This window comes from Columba livia, chromosome Z (assembly GCF_036013475.1).
Source record: "Columba livia isolate bColLiv1 breed racing homer chromosome Z, bColLiv1.pat.W.v2, whole genome shotgun sequence".
Taxonomy (NCBI): domain Eukaryota; kingdom Metazoa; phylum Chordata; class Aves; order Columbiformes; family Columbidae; genus Columba; species Columba livia.
Genome location: NC_088642.1, coordinates 11,099,713 through 11,116,046, shown reverse-complemented (window position 1 = coordinate 11,116,046; position 16,334 = coordinate 11,099,713). Strand labels below are relative to the sequence as shown.

The window sequence follows — 16,334 nt, the reverse complement described above, 5'->3', positions numbered from 1 at the left end:
AATAAAAAGAGACTTTACCGACTGTGGAAAAAAGGGCTGGCTACTTATGAAGAATTTATGGAAATAGCTAGATCATGCAGAAAAAAGATCAGGGAAACAAAAGTGCAATTTGAAGTTAACTTGGCCAATTCTGTCAGGGATAATAAAAAGTCCTTCTTCAAATATGTTAATAACAAAAGGAGGGGCAAGGAAAACCTCCATTCTCTGTTGGACTCTGAAGGAAATATAGTTAACAAAGATGAGGAGAAAGCTGAGGTACTTAATACCTACTTTGCCTCAGTTTTTACCAGTAATACAGGTGGCCCTCAGGACAACTCATCTCTGGAGGTGGTTGGCAGAGATAGAAAGCCAAATAGGCCCCTTGTATTCCAGGAGGAAATAGTTGGTGATTTACTGAGCCATCTGGATCCTCACAAGTCTATGGGACCAGATGGGATCCATCGTAGGGTGATGAGGGAGCTAGCACAAGAACTTGCCAAGCCGCTCTCCATCATCTTCCAACAGTCCTGGCTCACTGGGGAGGTCCCATATGATTGGAAATTGGCCAACGTTACCCCAGTTCACAAAAAGGGCTGCAGAGCTGACCCTGGCAACTACAGGCCTATCAGCCTGACCTCGGTGCCTGGCAGGGTTATGGAGCAGATCATCCTGAATGGAATCACACAGCACCTTCAGGATGGACAAGGGATCAGACCCAGCCAGCATGGGTTTAGGAGGGGCAGGTCCTGTCTGACCAACCTGATCTCCTTTTATGATCAGGTGACTCACCTGGTGGATGAGGGGAAAGCCGTGGATGTGGTCTATCTGGACTTTAGCAAGGCCTTTGACACTGTCTCCCATAACATACTCTTGCAAAAGCTGGTAGCCCATGGCTTGGACAAGTGTACTCTATGCTGGGTTAAGAACTGGCTTGAGGGCCGGGCCCAGAGAGTGCTGGTGAATGGGGCTGCATCCAGCTGGCGGCCAGTCACTAGTGGTGTTCCCCAGGGGTCAGTGTTGGGTCCAGTCCTGTTTAACATCTTTATTGACGATTTAGATGAGGGGATTGAGACCATCATCAGCAAATTTGCTGATGACACCAAGCTGGGAGGAAGTGTCGACCTGCTGGAAGGCAGGAGGGCTCTGCAGAGGGATCTGGATAGACTGGAAAAATGGGCTGATTCCAATGGGATGAAGTTCAATAAGGCCAAATGCCGGGTGCTGCACTTTGGTCACAACAACCCCCTGCAGTGCTACAGGCTGGGCGCAGAGTGGCTGGAGAGCAGTCAGACAGAAAGGGACCTGGGGGTGCTAATTGACAGGAAGCTCAACATGAGCCAACAGTGTGCCCAGGTGGCCAAGAAGGCCAATGGTATCCTGTCCTGTATCAAAAATAGCGTGGTCAGCAGGACAAGGGAAGTGATCCTTCCCCTGTACTCTGCATTGGTGAGTCCACACCTGGAGTATTGTGTTCAGTTCTGGGCCCCTCAGTTCAGGAAAGACATTGAAGTGCTGGAGCGGGTCCAGAGAAGAGCAACACGACTGGTGAAGGGACTTGAACATAAGACCTATGAGGTGAGGCTGAGGGAGCTGGGGTTGTTTAGTCTAGAGAAGAGGAGGCTTAGAGGTGACCTCATCACTCTCTATAACTACCTGAAGGGAAGTTATAGCCAGGTGGGGATTGGTCTCTTCTCCCAGGCAGTTAGCAATAGGACAAGGGGGCATGGGCTTAAACTCTACCAGGGGAAATTTAGGCTGGATATTAGAAAGAAATTCTTTACAGAGAGAGTGATCAGGCATTGGAATGGCCTGCCCAGGGAGGTAGTGGACTCGCCGTCCCTAGAGGTTTTTAAACTGAGATTGGACATGGCACTTAGTGCCATGATCTAGTAAACGGACTAGAGTTGGACCAAGGGTTGGACTCGATGATCTCTGAGGTCTCTTCCAACCCAGTCGATTCTGTGATTCTGTGATTCTGTGATTCTGTGATTCTGTGATTCTGTGATTCTGTGATTCTGTGATTCTGTGATTCTGTGTAATTGCTAAAATCTGAAAAATACAATTAGAGCTTGTGAGGAGATAAGATGAAATTGAACTAAAGTACAAGAATGGATACAGAAGCCAGAGGAACACCTCAGTGACTACTGGGGAAGATTGTGACAGGCTTTGTTGATGTATTGGTGATATGCAGAGGAATGATTCTCCAGAATTCTAATAATTAATTGGCAGCAACAGCGTTTGTGGATCAAGCCACTTCTGCCATCCACAACAATTTTAAAGATCATATCCCAGGGTAGCAAGGAGAAAATTTGAAAGATATTTTATTACCTGGAGCTACTGTAGTTTTACAATATGTAAATGATTTGTTACTTGCCAGTCAGACATATGAGGATTCCTTGAAAGATACTATTTGCTTGTGTGCTGCTTTAGCAGAAAAAGATCACCGTGCATCTATTTCTAAGCTTCAGCTATCTCAGCAGAAAGCAAAATACCTAGAATTTATATTAAAAGTAGGACATAGATTAGTAGACCCAGAACAGGTCCAGGCAGCCCTGTGTCCCAATTGGGTCATGAGATATCAGTATCCCTTTTTATCTTACCATTAGTCTGCTCAACCATCGCGTTGGCTTGGGGGTGATACAGTGTATGGAACACTCTTCTCAAGCCCAGCCTTGAACCACTGTGGCTATGAATTGGTTTCCATTGTCACTTTGAATGCTCCCAGGGGTGGGTACAACACCAAACCACTCACACAACACTCACACTGGTAAAACAAGAAGGGTGTGGCTGGACCTTGTGGTCTCTTTTGGAATATGCCACAATAGGAAGCATGCTCTGAGAAGCCCCATTCCAACTTGAATTGAAGTTGTGGGTGCAGCAGACCCAGCACCCAACAGATTTTAAGTTCATCGTTCATAAGGGTAAGGGCCTCTCTATGCTGCAAGGTCCAATCCCATTGCCTGCTCTTCTAAAGGAGGTTATACAGCGGGCAGGCAATCACCAAAAATCCTGGAATGTGTTTTCTCCAGTAGCCCAACGTACAGTTGTTGCAAGTCAGCTTTGCTGTTCAGGGTCTGCCTCTCCTCAATGCCCAATAGGGAGTCGTTGGGTGCTGCAAGAGATCCCACAATCCACCAAGCCCTTAGGAATATAATTTCCTACCTAGGATCTTGACATTTGGACGGTGGAATATCTAATTCAGGTTTTTGTCACTAGATTCCAAATAGTCTCAGCTATCTGCACAACCTGGTCCTTATCATGACCAAAGTTAATCATCTTGCGACCCTATAAATCCTAAAGCAAGACTTTGGAGCTCTCCTGCATCACAGCAGGGTGTGATTCAGTGTCTTCTGCTGACTGGGATGCCTCTCAGGGCCGATTTCTCAAGGACTCAACAACTGCCTATTGGCAATGTTGTGTAGATTCAATGAAAGCCAACTGACCATTTCACAAAGATTCAAAGGCCTAATTTTCCTCAGTTGATGATTGTCTCTTGATGAATATCAGCATGTGAAAATGAGTAATTTATAAAACTCACAAAAGGGAAATTTTAATAATAGGTTAACATGTGTATGTGTGAGAGACTGTGTGGGTAATCTGATTTTAGAATTGTTTTGCCTGTCTGTCTGTTTGTTTCTATGTTTCAGTTTACCCTCTTTTGTGTGTATATGTGTCTTTCAGTTAAATAAACATGCTGTAAATTTAGCATGAACTTTGCCATTTATGAATCTGCAAATAAGTGCCTATTTTTGATACATTGTAACATATTGCAACTATATCACTCTGGTAATTTGACTGATGATTAAGTGCTATTAGTAACTATACCACCTACCCTTGTAATCTACCACAAAATGTGAATAAATCCTAAATTGCGCTAAATCAAAACTGTGAAAAATTCTGTGTGCGACAAGGCTTCCCCGGCACCTCACAGGAGTCCCTGGTTCCTGCAGGTCAGGGACCACGAGGATGGATGCTTAGCTAGGAAGAATCCCTCTTGGGGGCTGTTGTCCCTTCTGCCACCCATTTGCTACTCCACTGCCATGCCCAGGGTGCATAGAGGTGCCAAGGAGCTGTAACCCCAAGGCATCCCAGGATCAGCTGCAGCACATGGCCTGACCCTGCTCCTCCCCACCCAACATCCTCATACAAACCCACAGATCACTGGCAGCTGTGCTGGGTACCGCCGTAGCTGTGAACTACCACCGCACAGTGAAGCCAAAAGTGGGCTGGTCCTTGTCACTGGGGTGCTGCTGGGGTCCTTGCAGGGGCGACACCAGGACTGGCTTGTTGGTGGAGATCATGGTGGTGTGGTAGGAGCCTGAGAAGATCCTTGCTGCATCCAGGGCTGAGAGAGTCATATTGGAGCCCATATCATTCCCCCACAGGTCCTGCAGGTCATACTGGGGACTGGAGCTTCTGCCAGTGCCTTGAGCAGTGCCAAGCCAGCACAGAATCACAGAACGTCAGGGACTGGAAGGGACCTCAAAAGATGATCCAGTCCAATCCCTCTACCGAAGCAGGAACACCCAGATGAGGTTACACAGGAATGTGTCAAGGCGGGTCTGAATGTCTCCAGACGAGACTCTACAACCCCCCTGGGCAGCCTGTTGCAGTGTTCTGGCACCCTCACCATGAACAGGTTTCTCCTCATATTTAAGTGGAACCTCCTGTGTTCCAGTTTGTACCCATTGCCCCTTGTCCTATCATTGGTTGTCACTGAGAAGAGCCTGGCTCCGTCCTCCTGACACTCACCCTTTATATATTTCTAAACATTAATGAGGTCACCCCTCAGTCTCCTCCAAGCTAAAGAGACCCAGCTCCCTCAGCCTTTCCTCATAAGGGAAGAATGCTCAACTCCCTTAATCATCTTCATGGCTCTACGCTGGACTCTCTCAAACAGTTCCCTGTCCTTCTTGAACGGAGGAGCCCAGCACTGGAAACAATATTCCAGATGCGGTCTCACCAGTGCGAGTAGAGGGGGAGGACAACCTCTCCCGACCTACTAACCATCCCCCTTCTAATACATCCCTGCTGCAGCCTGTGGGGACACTGGGATGTGTACTCCCGCGTGTCTGGGGTCTGGAATGTCCCCTCTGCATGGCAACTGGGACTGGTGGCATGGGAACTGGCTGGACCAACACCTCTCTCTCCCCTGGCAGGTTAGAGGAGGGCAGGGCATTGATGGCGGTGCTGGGCGCTCACCATATCAGGTGTAGGTGACCAGCACTATCTCTGAGGACAGCACAGCCAGAACTGGTATCCCTGTGGTCATGCACACTGGAACCTGGAGTGGCACATCATGCCTTGGCATGGCACGGAACAGCACAGCTCAGCTCAGCACAGCATGGTAGGGCACATCATGACACAGCATGGAATATAATGGAACAGCACAGCACAGCATGGCAAAACACACTGTGGCGAAGCACAGTAGGCAGAGCAAAGCATTGCACAGTGTGGCACCACATGGCACAGCATGGCACCAGACAGCACAGAACAGCACACCAACAGCGAGCAGCCTTTCAGCTGTTCATGCTGCATCCCGGGAATGCTATGGCACAGCCAGGGTGTGCAGCTCCTCATCGGCTCACACTGCACCCTGGGGATAGCACATCACAGCATGGCACAGCATAGCAGGAGCAGGCAGCCTCCAGCCAGGCACTGGCCCCAGACTGCTGTTACTTTCTCAGCAGCTGTGGTGTGCGGGCAAGCAGGGCCAGGGCAAGCAGGAGGCAGCAGTAGAGGCTCCCCATGGTGGTGGCAGCAGTGGTAGCTGTGCATGGTGCCTGAGCTCTGCATGCACTGCTGCCCCACATCCTCTCAGCATCTTGTGTAGTGGACTGGGCTGCAGCCGGGCAGCAACTGCCCATGTCAGGCCTCCTGCCAAGGGCCAGCTTGATGGGACATGGGCCACTAATTCCCATGCCAGACTGAGTGGGGTCCTGTTCCCTGGGCAAGGCGGGATTCCTAACAGAGCACAGTGAGGTGGTGGGGGGTTGTGATGGAGGACCTTGGACCATGAGGGGGTCACAGCAGGGAACACACACTGTCCCCTAGGGACAGTGACAGGAAAACCCATGGGATGCCATGGAGGGAGAGGAGAACATGGGCACTGAGCCACGACATGAGAAGCCAGATGGTTGTTTGCAGGAAAACTTTATTATTGGAAGCAGGTGGTGGGATAGGAGAGGGGGTCTCCATATTAGAAGCAGGTGGGGTGGCAGCTGATGCATTGAGCATCGCAGGTGCTTCTGCGAGCCTTGGAATCTCCCACAATGCCACCCTGCTCCTGTAGGTACCGACGGGTGAAGGTGTTGGTGCCAACCCTGTGGAGACACAGAGGGAGGAGATGTAAGGGTGGGAAATGCACATTTGCAGGGGCTACATGCTCCACCCCAGTTCTGAATATCCACTCAGTCCTATCCCACTTCCCAGCAGCATTTGTACTTTTGCGGGACCTCTGAAAGGCCATGCACAAGTACCCCATCCTTGGTCACCCTCACACTGGCAGCAGCTCTACTGAGCACTCAGCATCACAGTGTGGGAGAGCCCAAACCTAGGGATGTGCAGGGGACCTGCATGTGGCAGGGAAAGAAGGCTCACATGGTGGCTTTCCAGTCATCTTTGATGTTGTCCGCAGCTGACCGCAGGAGCCACATGGTCTTCAAAGTCTCCTTCCCCCCATCGTCGACAAAACATTGACCCGTGAAGACGGTGATGGAATTTATGGGAGGGTCTGCAGACAAGTGCTGAGCTGTGTCCCAGTGCAGGGGACAGCAAACCCAGGCTGTCTCTGCCCTCTGGGTATAGCAGTGATTGGGAAAGCAAGAAGGAGGGGTCAGAGGGCTGGGGGTCCTACACAGAGATGGGCAGACAGCAGTAGACTGCAGCCTCCAGCACATCCTATGTGCCCTGGGACTGGAAGGTGACACCAGCTAAGGAGCTCCGGGGTCAAAGATGGAGGACTGTCAGGGACATCACAGGGAAGGGCAGATTAACGTGAAGGACACTACATGAGAGGGCTGGAGAGCAGTGGACACATCAGTGGATGGGCCAGAGAACATTTGGAACAGCACAGGAAGGACAGAGGACAAGTGAAGACATGATAGGGAGGGCAGGGGAGCTCTGGGGAAACCACAGGAAGGTCATGGGATCTTTGGAGACACCAGAAGAAAGGTAGGAGAGCTCTCAAAGCACCACAGGAAGGGCAGAGGAGCTCTGGGGATATCACAGGAAGGGCAGTGGCGTTCTGGGGACACCACAAAAAGGGCAGGGGAAGATTTGGAACATCATAGGGAGGGCAGAGGAATGGTGGAGACATTGCAGAGAGGGCAGGGGAGCTCTGGGGACACTACAAGTAGGGCATGGGACCATGGCAGACATCACAGGGAATACAAAAGACCATTGGCAATGTTACAGGGAAGGCAAGGGACCATTTGGGAACATAACAGGGAGTGTAAGGGAGCTCTGTGGATACTGCAGGGAGGCTGGGGAAGGAGAAGCACCTGTAAAGTTCCAGTTGACGGTGAAGCCAAACGTTGGCTGCCTCCATATGTTCGTTGCATGCTGGTACCCTGCCAGTGGCGAAATATGGATCTTGCCTGGGGCTTTTTTCACAGCCGTGAGGTAGGAGCCATCAAATTTGCCTTCTGTATTCACAGGCCCGATGGTCATGTTGGAGCCCAGGTCATTGACCCACTCACCAGTCAGCACACACTGGAACAGAGGGGACCCAATACTGGTGCCACAGCATGGCCCGGCCACGGACAGGGCAACAGGAGCAGGCACTCCCAGGAGTCACAGCCCCCTGCCCACCCTGCACCATGCATCCCAGCCCTGCCTTACCTCTCGTGCAGAGAAGACAGGAGCCAGGCTGAGCACCAGGAGGAAGGGAGTCACTTGCACCATCTCTGCAGCGCCCAGGCAGCTGGAGTACATAAGGATGTGCTCCTCATACAACTCTGCTGATGTGTCTGCTCCCTTGCCTTTTTATTGCTGCCAGAGCTGCAGGTGGTACCTCCAGCTAAGACATTGTGCAATCCGGGTGTTTTCAAACTGGCAGTTCCCACAGCTTATCAGTGTTCAGTGTGCTGTTCCTCTTCCTTTTGGGTTTCCTAACAGGAGCCCTTGGCCTGAAGGCAGCTCAGGCCTTTACATCCTTTGCAGTCTGTACCAAACTGCTGCTGGTTTGGCTGGTGGGGAGATGGTGGTGAGTGCATCCACCACACTAGCTGGTGACCTCAAGACAAGCCAATGTCGTGTTCTTGCTTTGGTTACAAGTGTTCTTGCTTTCATCACAAGGGTAGCGAGTAGAAATGAACCAGCCCTCCTCACCTGGTGATCACTACACAAGCCAGCATTAAGGTCCTGCCTAGACGACAAATGTTCCTGATGAAAATCAAAAGATCCTGCCAAGCACCTCTGTTGCAGGAAACCTAGGGAATAGAAACTTCCCGAACAATGGCTAAACAAATTACAAAACCTCTCCATGTATATAGCACTGTTGAGCCACTTGTGACAGAATAAAATACATCTCTTTCTTTTACACACATATGTATGTATGCTAATCAAATGTGAAAAATTTCCCTCAAATTACAACTAGAATATGCCACTATCTCTTTACAGACACAGAGGCAAGAGGTGACCATACCACCTCGCTGTGGAGCAATGGATTGACTTTAGTAATGGCGTGGAATATGGTGTCACAGACCAGCCCCGGGCCACCTGGCAATCTCAAGACAAGATCACCTTGTGTTGTCACCATGATTACAAGTGTTGTTGCTTTGATCACAAGGGCAGTGAGTAGAAATGAACTGGCCTTCCTCACCTGGTGATCACTACACAGGACAACATTATTGTCCTACCTAGGGGACCAGTGTCCTTGTCTTGATCAAAGGGTGGAGTGAGTTGAGACAATTAAGCGCTCCTCACTTGGTGATCACAAGGCAAGCCAACATTGTTCTTGTCATGATCAGAGAGTGAGATGGGACAATCAGATGCCATCTGGTTGCATTTCAGACTCTTACCAATGGGATCGTTGCCCAATATGGGAAATGTCAGGGCTGTGTGGTGCAAAATGTGGCTGCAATTGAAAAATACTGACTGATGTCAATCATCTTGCCATCCTGTAAATAACGGTCCTAAAGCCATGGGGGGTTCTGGGTCTCAGCGGGATGTGGCCCAGTGTCTTTCCCTGACTGAGATGTCTCTCAGGGCCCATTTCTTGAAGACTCAATGATCATCTATTCAGAATTTCATGTAGATTCAATTATCATCTGCTGATCATTTTGTAAACATCAAAGGCCGTATTTTTTAGCAGCCAAGGATTGTCCCCTGATGAATGTCAACACAGAAAAGTGAGTAATTTATAATACCCATGAAAGGGAAATGTTAATCATAGGTTAACATGTGTGTGTGTAATTTGATTTTAGAACTGCTTTTTCTGTCTATGTGTCTGCTTGTATGTGTCTGTTTCAGTTTACCTTTTTTGTGAGTGTGCGTGTTTTTTAGTTAAGAAAACCTGCTGTAGGTTTAGCATGAATCTTGTGGCTATTTTTGATTAATTGTAACAAATTTCACTTATACCACTCTGGTAAACTGGCTGATGGTTAAGCACTACTGGTAATTATACAACCTATCCTTGTAATCTACCACAAAGTGTTAATAAATCCTAAATTGCTGCTAAATCAAAGCCATGCAAAAATTCTATGCGTGACAAGGCTTCTGCAGCACCTCACAGGAGGCCTGGGCTCCTGCAGGTCATCAGTTTCATCTGGAATGAGCCTTATACTGTTCCATCCTCTGGCTGATGGCATCAAAGCAAGTCAGTGGGAAATACATGCATATGTACACAGGTACAGCAGGGATCCCTCCAGAATCTGGCCTTAGCCACCCAGTTTGCCCAGTATGTAAGTCCACTCCCTGGTCCTTCCAGTATCCAGCATGGATTTTTGAGCACACCAACACCCCAGGCTCCTAGCTTGTGACCATGGTACCCTCTGTGGGGGCTGCCACCTAGCCCTCCCCAATTTGTGCACACAGGACCAAGGTCTGCACCCAGAGCAGTAGCTGGAAATGAAGTTTAAGGGGAAGACGAGGCAAATTAGGATGCAGAGATGCCAGATGAGGCCAGGCGAGAGATCTGGCTGCATGCAGACTTCACCCTGGCACCAAGGCATGCGACATCGTTCTGCTCCACATCAGGGATGCTGCCCGGGCCCACACAGCAGAGGACCCCTGCAGCTGTCCCAAACATGTGCACAGGCAAGAAGATACCTGCTGAGACCTGAAGCCATGGTCAGGAAGTGGAAACACCCAGCTGCTGTCCTCTCCTTGTCCTCTAGCCTCATCCCTCCTAGAACCCCCAAAACACGTCCCTTAACTTCTCCCTGCTCCAGAGTGGCTTCTTGCACCCCAGGGTCACATGGGCTATGTCTCTCTGCCAGGCAGAGATGTGTTTAATAGACTCCTATGCAGGGAATACCGACTTTTGGAAGGTGGACCCTGCCAGCAGGCTGCTCAGAGGCACTGAGAGGCACTGGGAAGAAGGCAGGCAAGGTGAGGGTGTGTTTCCCAGCCAGGATGCTGAGAGTAGCTGGGAGCCCAGCCTGAGACTGGTGCAACAGAGAGCCTTCAGGATGCAGGCGGGACAGCAGGGTGCAGGCAGATCTGGTCCCCATTGCCATCATTTGATGCAGGTGAAGATGGCGGTGCCGACCCTGTGGGGAAGCCCTGTCATCAGGAGGAGATGCAGTACTATGTGATGGGAGGGCAGGTTCAGGGCTCACCTGGTGGCTTTCCAGGTGTCCCTGCAAGATGGGACTTCTTCCCGCAGAAGCCACGTGGTCTCCAATGTCTCCATCCCACAGCAGTCGACAAAGCACCGGCCCACAAAGGCGGTGGTGGAGGCTCGTGGAGCTCAAGCGGGCAGAGAGGCTCAGAGCCTGAACCTCCAGACAGGAGAACCTAAACCAGTGCCTGAGGCCTGCATGTTCTGCCGCCCCATGTCCACTCAGCCTCTCTTTGTAGTGGAGGGGGCTGCAGCTGGGCAGTGGATGCCCATGCCGGACTTCTTGGCAAGGGCCACCACAGTGTGAGATGGGCCACCAGTCCACATGCCAGACTGAGTGGGGTCCTGCTCCTCAGGTAAGGTGAGGGTCCTGAGAGAACACAGTGGGGTGGTGGGGTTTGCAATGGAGGATCCTGGGCCATGGGGGGTCACAGCAGGGGACACACACTGGGCCCTGGGGACAGTGACAGGAGAGGCCATGGGATGCTGTGGGGAGACTGGGGAACATGGGCACTGGGCGTTGACATGAAAGGATCTCAGTGGTTGTTTGCAGCAAAGTTTCTGTCAACCTAGCTGTGATGCCACCCACCTCCTGTGACTGTGGGGGAAGTTGCTGCTGCTGACCCTGTGGGGACACAGATGGAGGAGATGTAAAGGTTGGAAATGCATACTTGCAGATGGCAAATGCAACCTCCCGGTGCCAAACACCCACCCAATCCAATTCAACCCCCCAGAAGTGTTTGCATCATGGCAGGACCCTTTGGGGGCCAGGCACGAGTACCCCGTCCTCAGTCACCTTCACACTGGCAACAGCTCTGCTGAACACTCAGCACCACAGCGTGGGAGAGCCCCGACCCTGCAGATGCACAGGGGACCTGCATGTGGCAGGGACAGGAGGCTCACATGGTGGATTTCCAGATGTCCTTGTTGTCCACATCTGACTGCTGGAGCCACACGGTTTTCAAAGCCTCCTCCCCCAACTCGTCCATGAAGCACTGGCTTTGTGAAGATGCTGATGGAGGCTGCAGGGATGGGGCAGGAGGTGGAGGTGGATGTGGTCAGTGCTGCAGGTCAGTGCTGAGATGTGGCCCAGCACAGGGGACAGTAGACCCAGGCTGTCCCTGTCCTCTGGGGACAGCGGTGATGGAGAAGTAAGGCAGCAGGGGTAAGAGCACTGGGGTCTCACATAGACATGGGCAGAGAGTAGTGGGCTTCAACCCCCAGAACATCCTGTGTGCCCTGGGGCTGGGAGGTGGCACCAACCAAGGAGCTCTGGGGTCAATGATGGAGGAACATCAGGGGTACCACAAGGGAAGGCAGGCAGTTTTCAGGGACATCACAGGAGCCAGCAGAAGAGCACCAAGGACGCCACATGGGAAGACACAGGAGCACTGGAGACACGAGTGGGTGGGCAGGGAACATTGTGAACAGCAAAGGAAGGGCGGGGGACAAGTCAGGACATGATAGGGAGGGCAGGGGAGCTCTGTGGAAACCACAGGAAGGTCAAGAGATCTTTAGGGACATCACCAGAAGAGCTTATTGCAGGGGGGTTGGACTAGATGAGCTTTGAAAGTCCTTTCCAAGCCAAACTATTCTATGATTCCATGATTTAGTTTTATTTTTAAAATCTACAGCTAGTGCATAAATTCCATGTGAATCACAGTTTAATGACTTACATTATTTTCTGATCTCGAAGTTATAGTGTAACAATAAGAACAAATTAACATACAGTACTTCATCCCACTTTTCCAAACTTCTGAAAAGAACAGTAATTGCAGTGAAGTCCTGTAACTTAGAATCCCATATTCAGGCCTTTTTTTCCTCATTATCCAATTTATACAAAGGCCACAACTGGGTATAATATCATTTCAATCTTTCTTTTATCAGAGGATCCCCTCACAAATTTACTCTACTGTGCAAGGATGCATCCTAAAGGGGAGCAAGGAGGCATTTCAGTAGAGGGACCAATTCCCATTTTATAGCCATCTCCCTGGACAAATTTATTTTGGTACCAAGTTCTAACATGCAAGCAAATACTAAGTTTTCTTAATCCAAGGCTGTGTACATTCAACTGGAGTTCATTTATTCATTGTGCCTACATGTACCAGGTATCTCTTACCACAGTCCTCAGTGGAGCTGACTTACATAAAAATTTATTGCAAATACCAACATCAAGCATGCAAATAAGTTTAAATATGCCAAATACATACTGAGTTCCAACATGCAAACCAATTACACAATTACACAAGTCTGGATGCGGACATGAAGCCAGCATGCCAGAAAGAAAATTAACTGCCATTATACACAAAACCTTATGACCACATTCACACCCTAAAGAGCTAAGAGGTTACACTTTCGCATATTGGTTACATAATAATTTTTGCAAGTCACTCTTATCATTCTTGAAAGATCAGACTGAGGACATAATAATTTCTGCAAGTCACTCTGACTTGCTGAATGTGTGTCAGTTTGTGTTACTGTTAAGAGAAATGAGATTAAATAGGAGGTTTGCGTCTCTTTTTAATCTTGAGACTTATGTTGCACCTTTGGAAGCTTTAGCAAAAAGCACAAGCTGCTCGAGAAAAAGCAAAACAGCAAAAAAGCAAAACTGCCCCCCTGATTGCAGACAATGCAGCTTCACAGGCCCAAGCTACAGCTCCTCCACAATGCCTGGCTGCCAAGGTCGCTGCTTCGATTGTGGATGATATTACTTCTCCAGCCTCAAAGGCTAACAAGATAGCCCCTCCTTCCTCACATGCTGGGCACTGTTGCTGTTGTAACCATAACAACCACTGTGATTATGCCAATGCCAGTGACAGTCATTCAGACTCTGGAAATGAACCAAAGGTGGTGAGGCCATATCAGCATCAGTTACAGGTTGTAGGAAAGTCACTAGAAAGACTACTCATGCTGCAGCTGATGGCACAGGAGACACAGGGCCAACATCAACCCAAGGGGCATCATCACTGCAGGGAGGAGAGGAAGTGATGACCACTCAGTCCTTTTCTCCAGTTGAGCTGAGAGATCTGCGAAAAGACTTCAGTTGTCCTGAAGGTGAGAATACTGTAACCTGGCTGCTCCGATGCTGGGACGATGGGATAGAAACAATCAAATTGGAAGGTGGCAAAGCCAGGCAGCTGGCATCTCTGTCAAAAGATTCCACCATAGATAGGTACGTTTCAAGAGAGCCTAACACCACTACCCTCTGGACCTGAATCCTGACAGCTATGAAAGTAGGACTTCCCTACAAGGAAGACTGCATATGCACATTAGGGAAATGGAATACTGTGGAGAGAGGTATCCAGTTTCTGAGAGAATTAGCTGTGTGAGAGATCATCTATTTTGGACCAAACAACCAACAGGGGACAGAACCAGGCAGAATCAATTGTACACAACCCCTGTGGTGCAGATTTGTACAAAGTGCACCACCTGCATATGCTAAGTCATTGGCATCAATGGTCTGGACACCAGGAGTACAAACCATTTCTGTCACAATTGAACAGCTTTGGGAATTTGAGGACAGCCTTGTTCGTTCTCTATGGGCTTGTGTCTCTGCTGTGGAGAAACTGTGTGAGAAATCTGATGATCGGTTTGAAAAGCTGTTGCAAGAAATCAAAGAACTCAGAGAAGACAACGTACCGTTCACGACCTGTATGAACCTATGTTTTAGCTATTAGGAGAAGGCATTTCCAATCTCAAGAGAGAGAACAGAAGCAATCCATAAAAAGAGGTTCACTGTAGTTCTTCCTACATGAGCAGGGAGAAAACATGAATAGGTGGCATGGAAGACCTACCTCAGAACTTCAAGAATGAGTATGTGAGATAAAAGGAAAAACTCCTAGGAAAATGGCTCCTCTAGTTTATAGAAGGGGCAGAAGAGATTCTAATGCTCTTGAAGGAACCTTTAATTCACACCCAGAGACTGTGCAAAACAGAAATTAGAGGTGCCCTGCCTCTGGCAAGGTGAAGGAAAGGGATAACAGACTTTATTATACTGTACAAATATGATGGCCTGGTCCAACACACCCCCAGGAGTATAAAGCTTTGGTGGACATTGGTGCTCTGTGCACGATAATTCCTTCAAACTATAAAGGAACACAATCCATCAATATTGTTGGAGTGACTGGGGGATCCCAGGAACTGACTGTTGTAGAAGCTGAAATAAGCTTAACTGGAAAAAAATGGCAAAAGCATCCCATTGTGACTGGTCCAGATGCTCTGTGCATCCTTTGCATAGACTACCTCAGGAGAGGGTATTTTAAGGACCCAAAAGGGTATAGGTGGGCATTTGGTACAGCAGCTGTGGACACTGAGAAAATTGAACAGATGTCTGACGTGCCTGGTCTTTCAGATGACCCTTCTGTTGTAGGACTGCTGATGGTTGACGATCAGCAGGTGCCAATCGCTACCATGATGGTGCATCGCCAGCAATATCGCACCAACCGAGACTCTTTGATTCCTATCCAGAAGTTGATCCATCATCTGGAAAACCAGGGTGTGATCAGTAAGACTCGCTCACCTTTTAACAGCCCAATTTGGCCAGTGTGTAAGTCTAGTGACGAGTGGAGACTAACTGTGGACTACCGTGGCCTGAATGAAGTTACACCACCATTGAGTGCTGCTGTGCCTGACATGCTAGAACTGCAATTTGAACTGGAGTCAAAGGCAGCTAAGTGGTATGCTACAACTGACATTGCTAATGTGCTTTTCTCTATTCCTGTAGCAGCAGAGTGCAGACCGCAGTTTGCTTTCACCTGGAGGGGCATCCAGTACACGTGGAATCACTTGCCCCAGGGGTGGAAACACAGTCCTACCATCTGCCATGAACTCATCCAGACTATGCTGGAACAAGGCAGAGCTCCAGAACACTTGCAATATATTGATGACATCATCGTATGGGATGACACAGCGAAAGAAGTCTTCAAGAAAGGTGAGAAAATTATTCAGATTCTTTTGGATGCTGGTTTTGCCATAAAATGAAGCAAGGTCAAGAGACCTGCACGAGAGATTCAGTTTTTAGGAATAAAATGACAAGATGGTCGTCGTCAGATCCCAATGGATGTGATCAACAAAATTGTGGCTATGTCTCCACCTACTAATAAAAAGCAGACACAGACTTTCTTGGGCATGGTAGGTTTTTGGAGAATGCATATTCCTGACTACACCCAGATTGTGAACGCATAAAAATAACCAGTTTGAGTGGGGCCCTGAACAATGACAAGCCTTTGAACAAATTAAGCAGGAGATAACTCATGTGGTGGCCCTTGGACCAGTTTGGACTAGACTAGATGTTAAAAATGTGCTCTACACTGCAGCCGGAGATAATGGTCCTACCTGGAGTCTCTGGCAGAAAGCACCAGGAGAAATGTGAGGTCAACCCTCCAGTTTTCGGAGTTGAGGATACAAAGGATCTGAGGCCAACTATACTCCAACTGAAAAAGTGAAACTAGCAGCATATGAAGGAATCTGAGCTGCTTCAGAAGGGATTGGTACTGAAGCACAGCTTCTCCTAGCACCTCAACTGCTGGTGCTGAGCTGGATGTTCAAAGGGACAGCTCCCTCTACACAT

The 16,334-nt window shown here is 49.1% G+C and overlaps 1 protein-coding gene across 1 annotated transcript; it reads right to left on the bottom strand.

Moving 5' to 3' along the window:
* Nucleotides 1-6,121: 6,121 nt before the first annotated feature.
* LOC102083742 (avidin) lies at nt 6,122-7,996 on the bottom strand. The gene is made up of 4 exons (XM_021295376.2): nt 7,822-7,996; nt 7,482-7,692; nt 6,580-6,712; nt 6,122-6,302 (listed from the first exon to the last, which is right to left on the bottom strand). Exons 1-4 carry the CDS (start codon nt 7,912-7,914, stop codon nt 6,179-6,181), a joined length of 561 nt encoding a protein of 186 aa, XP_021151051.2. The 5' UTR covers nt 7,915-7,996; the 3' UTR covers nt 6,122-6,178.
* Nucleotides 7,997-16,334: the final 8,338 nt, after the last annotated feature.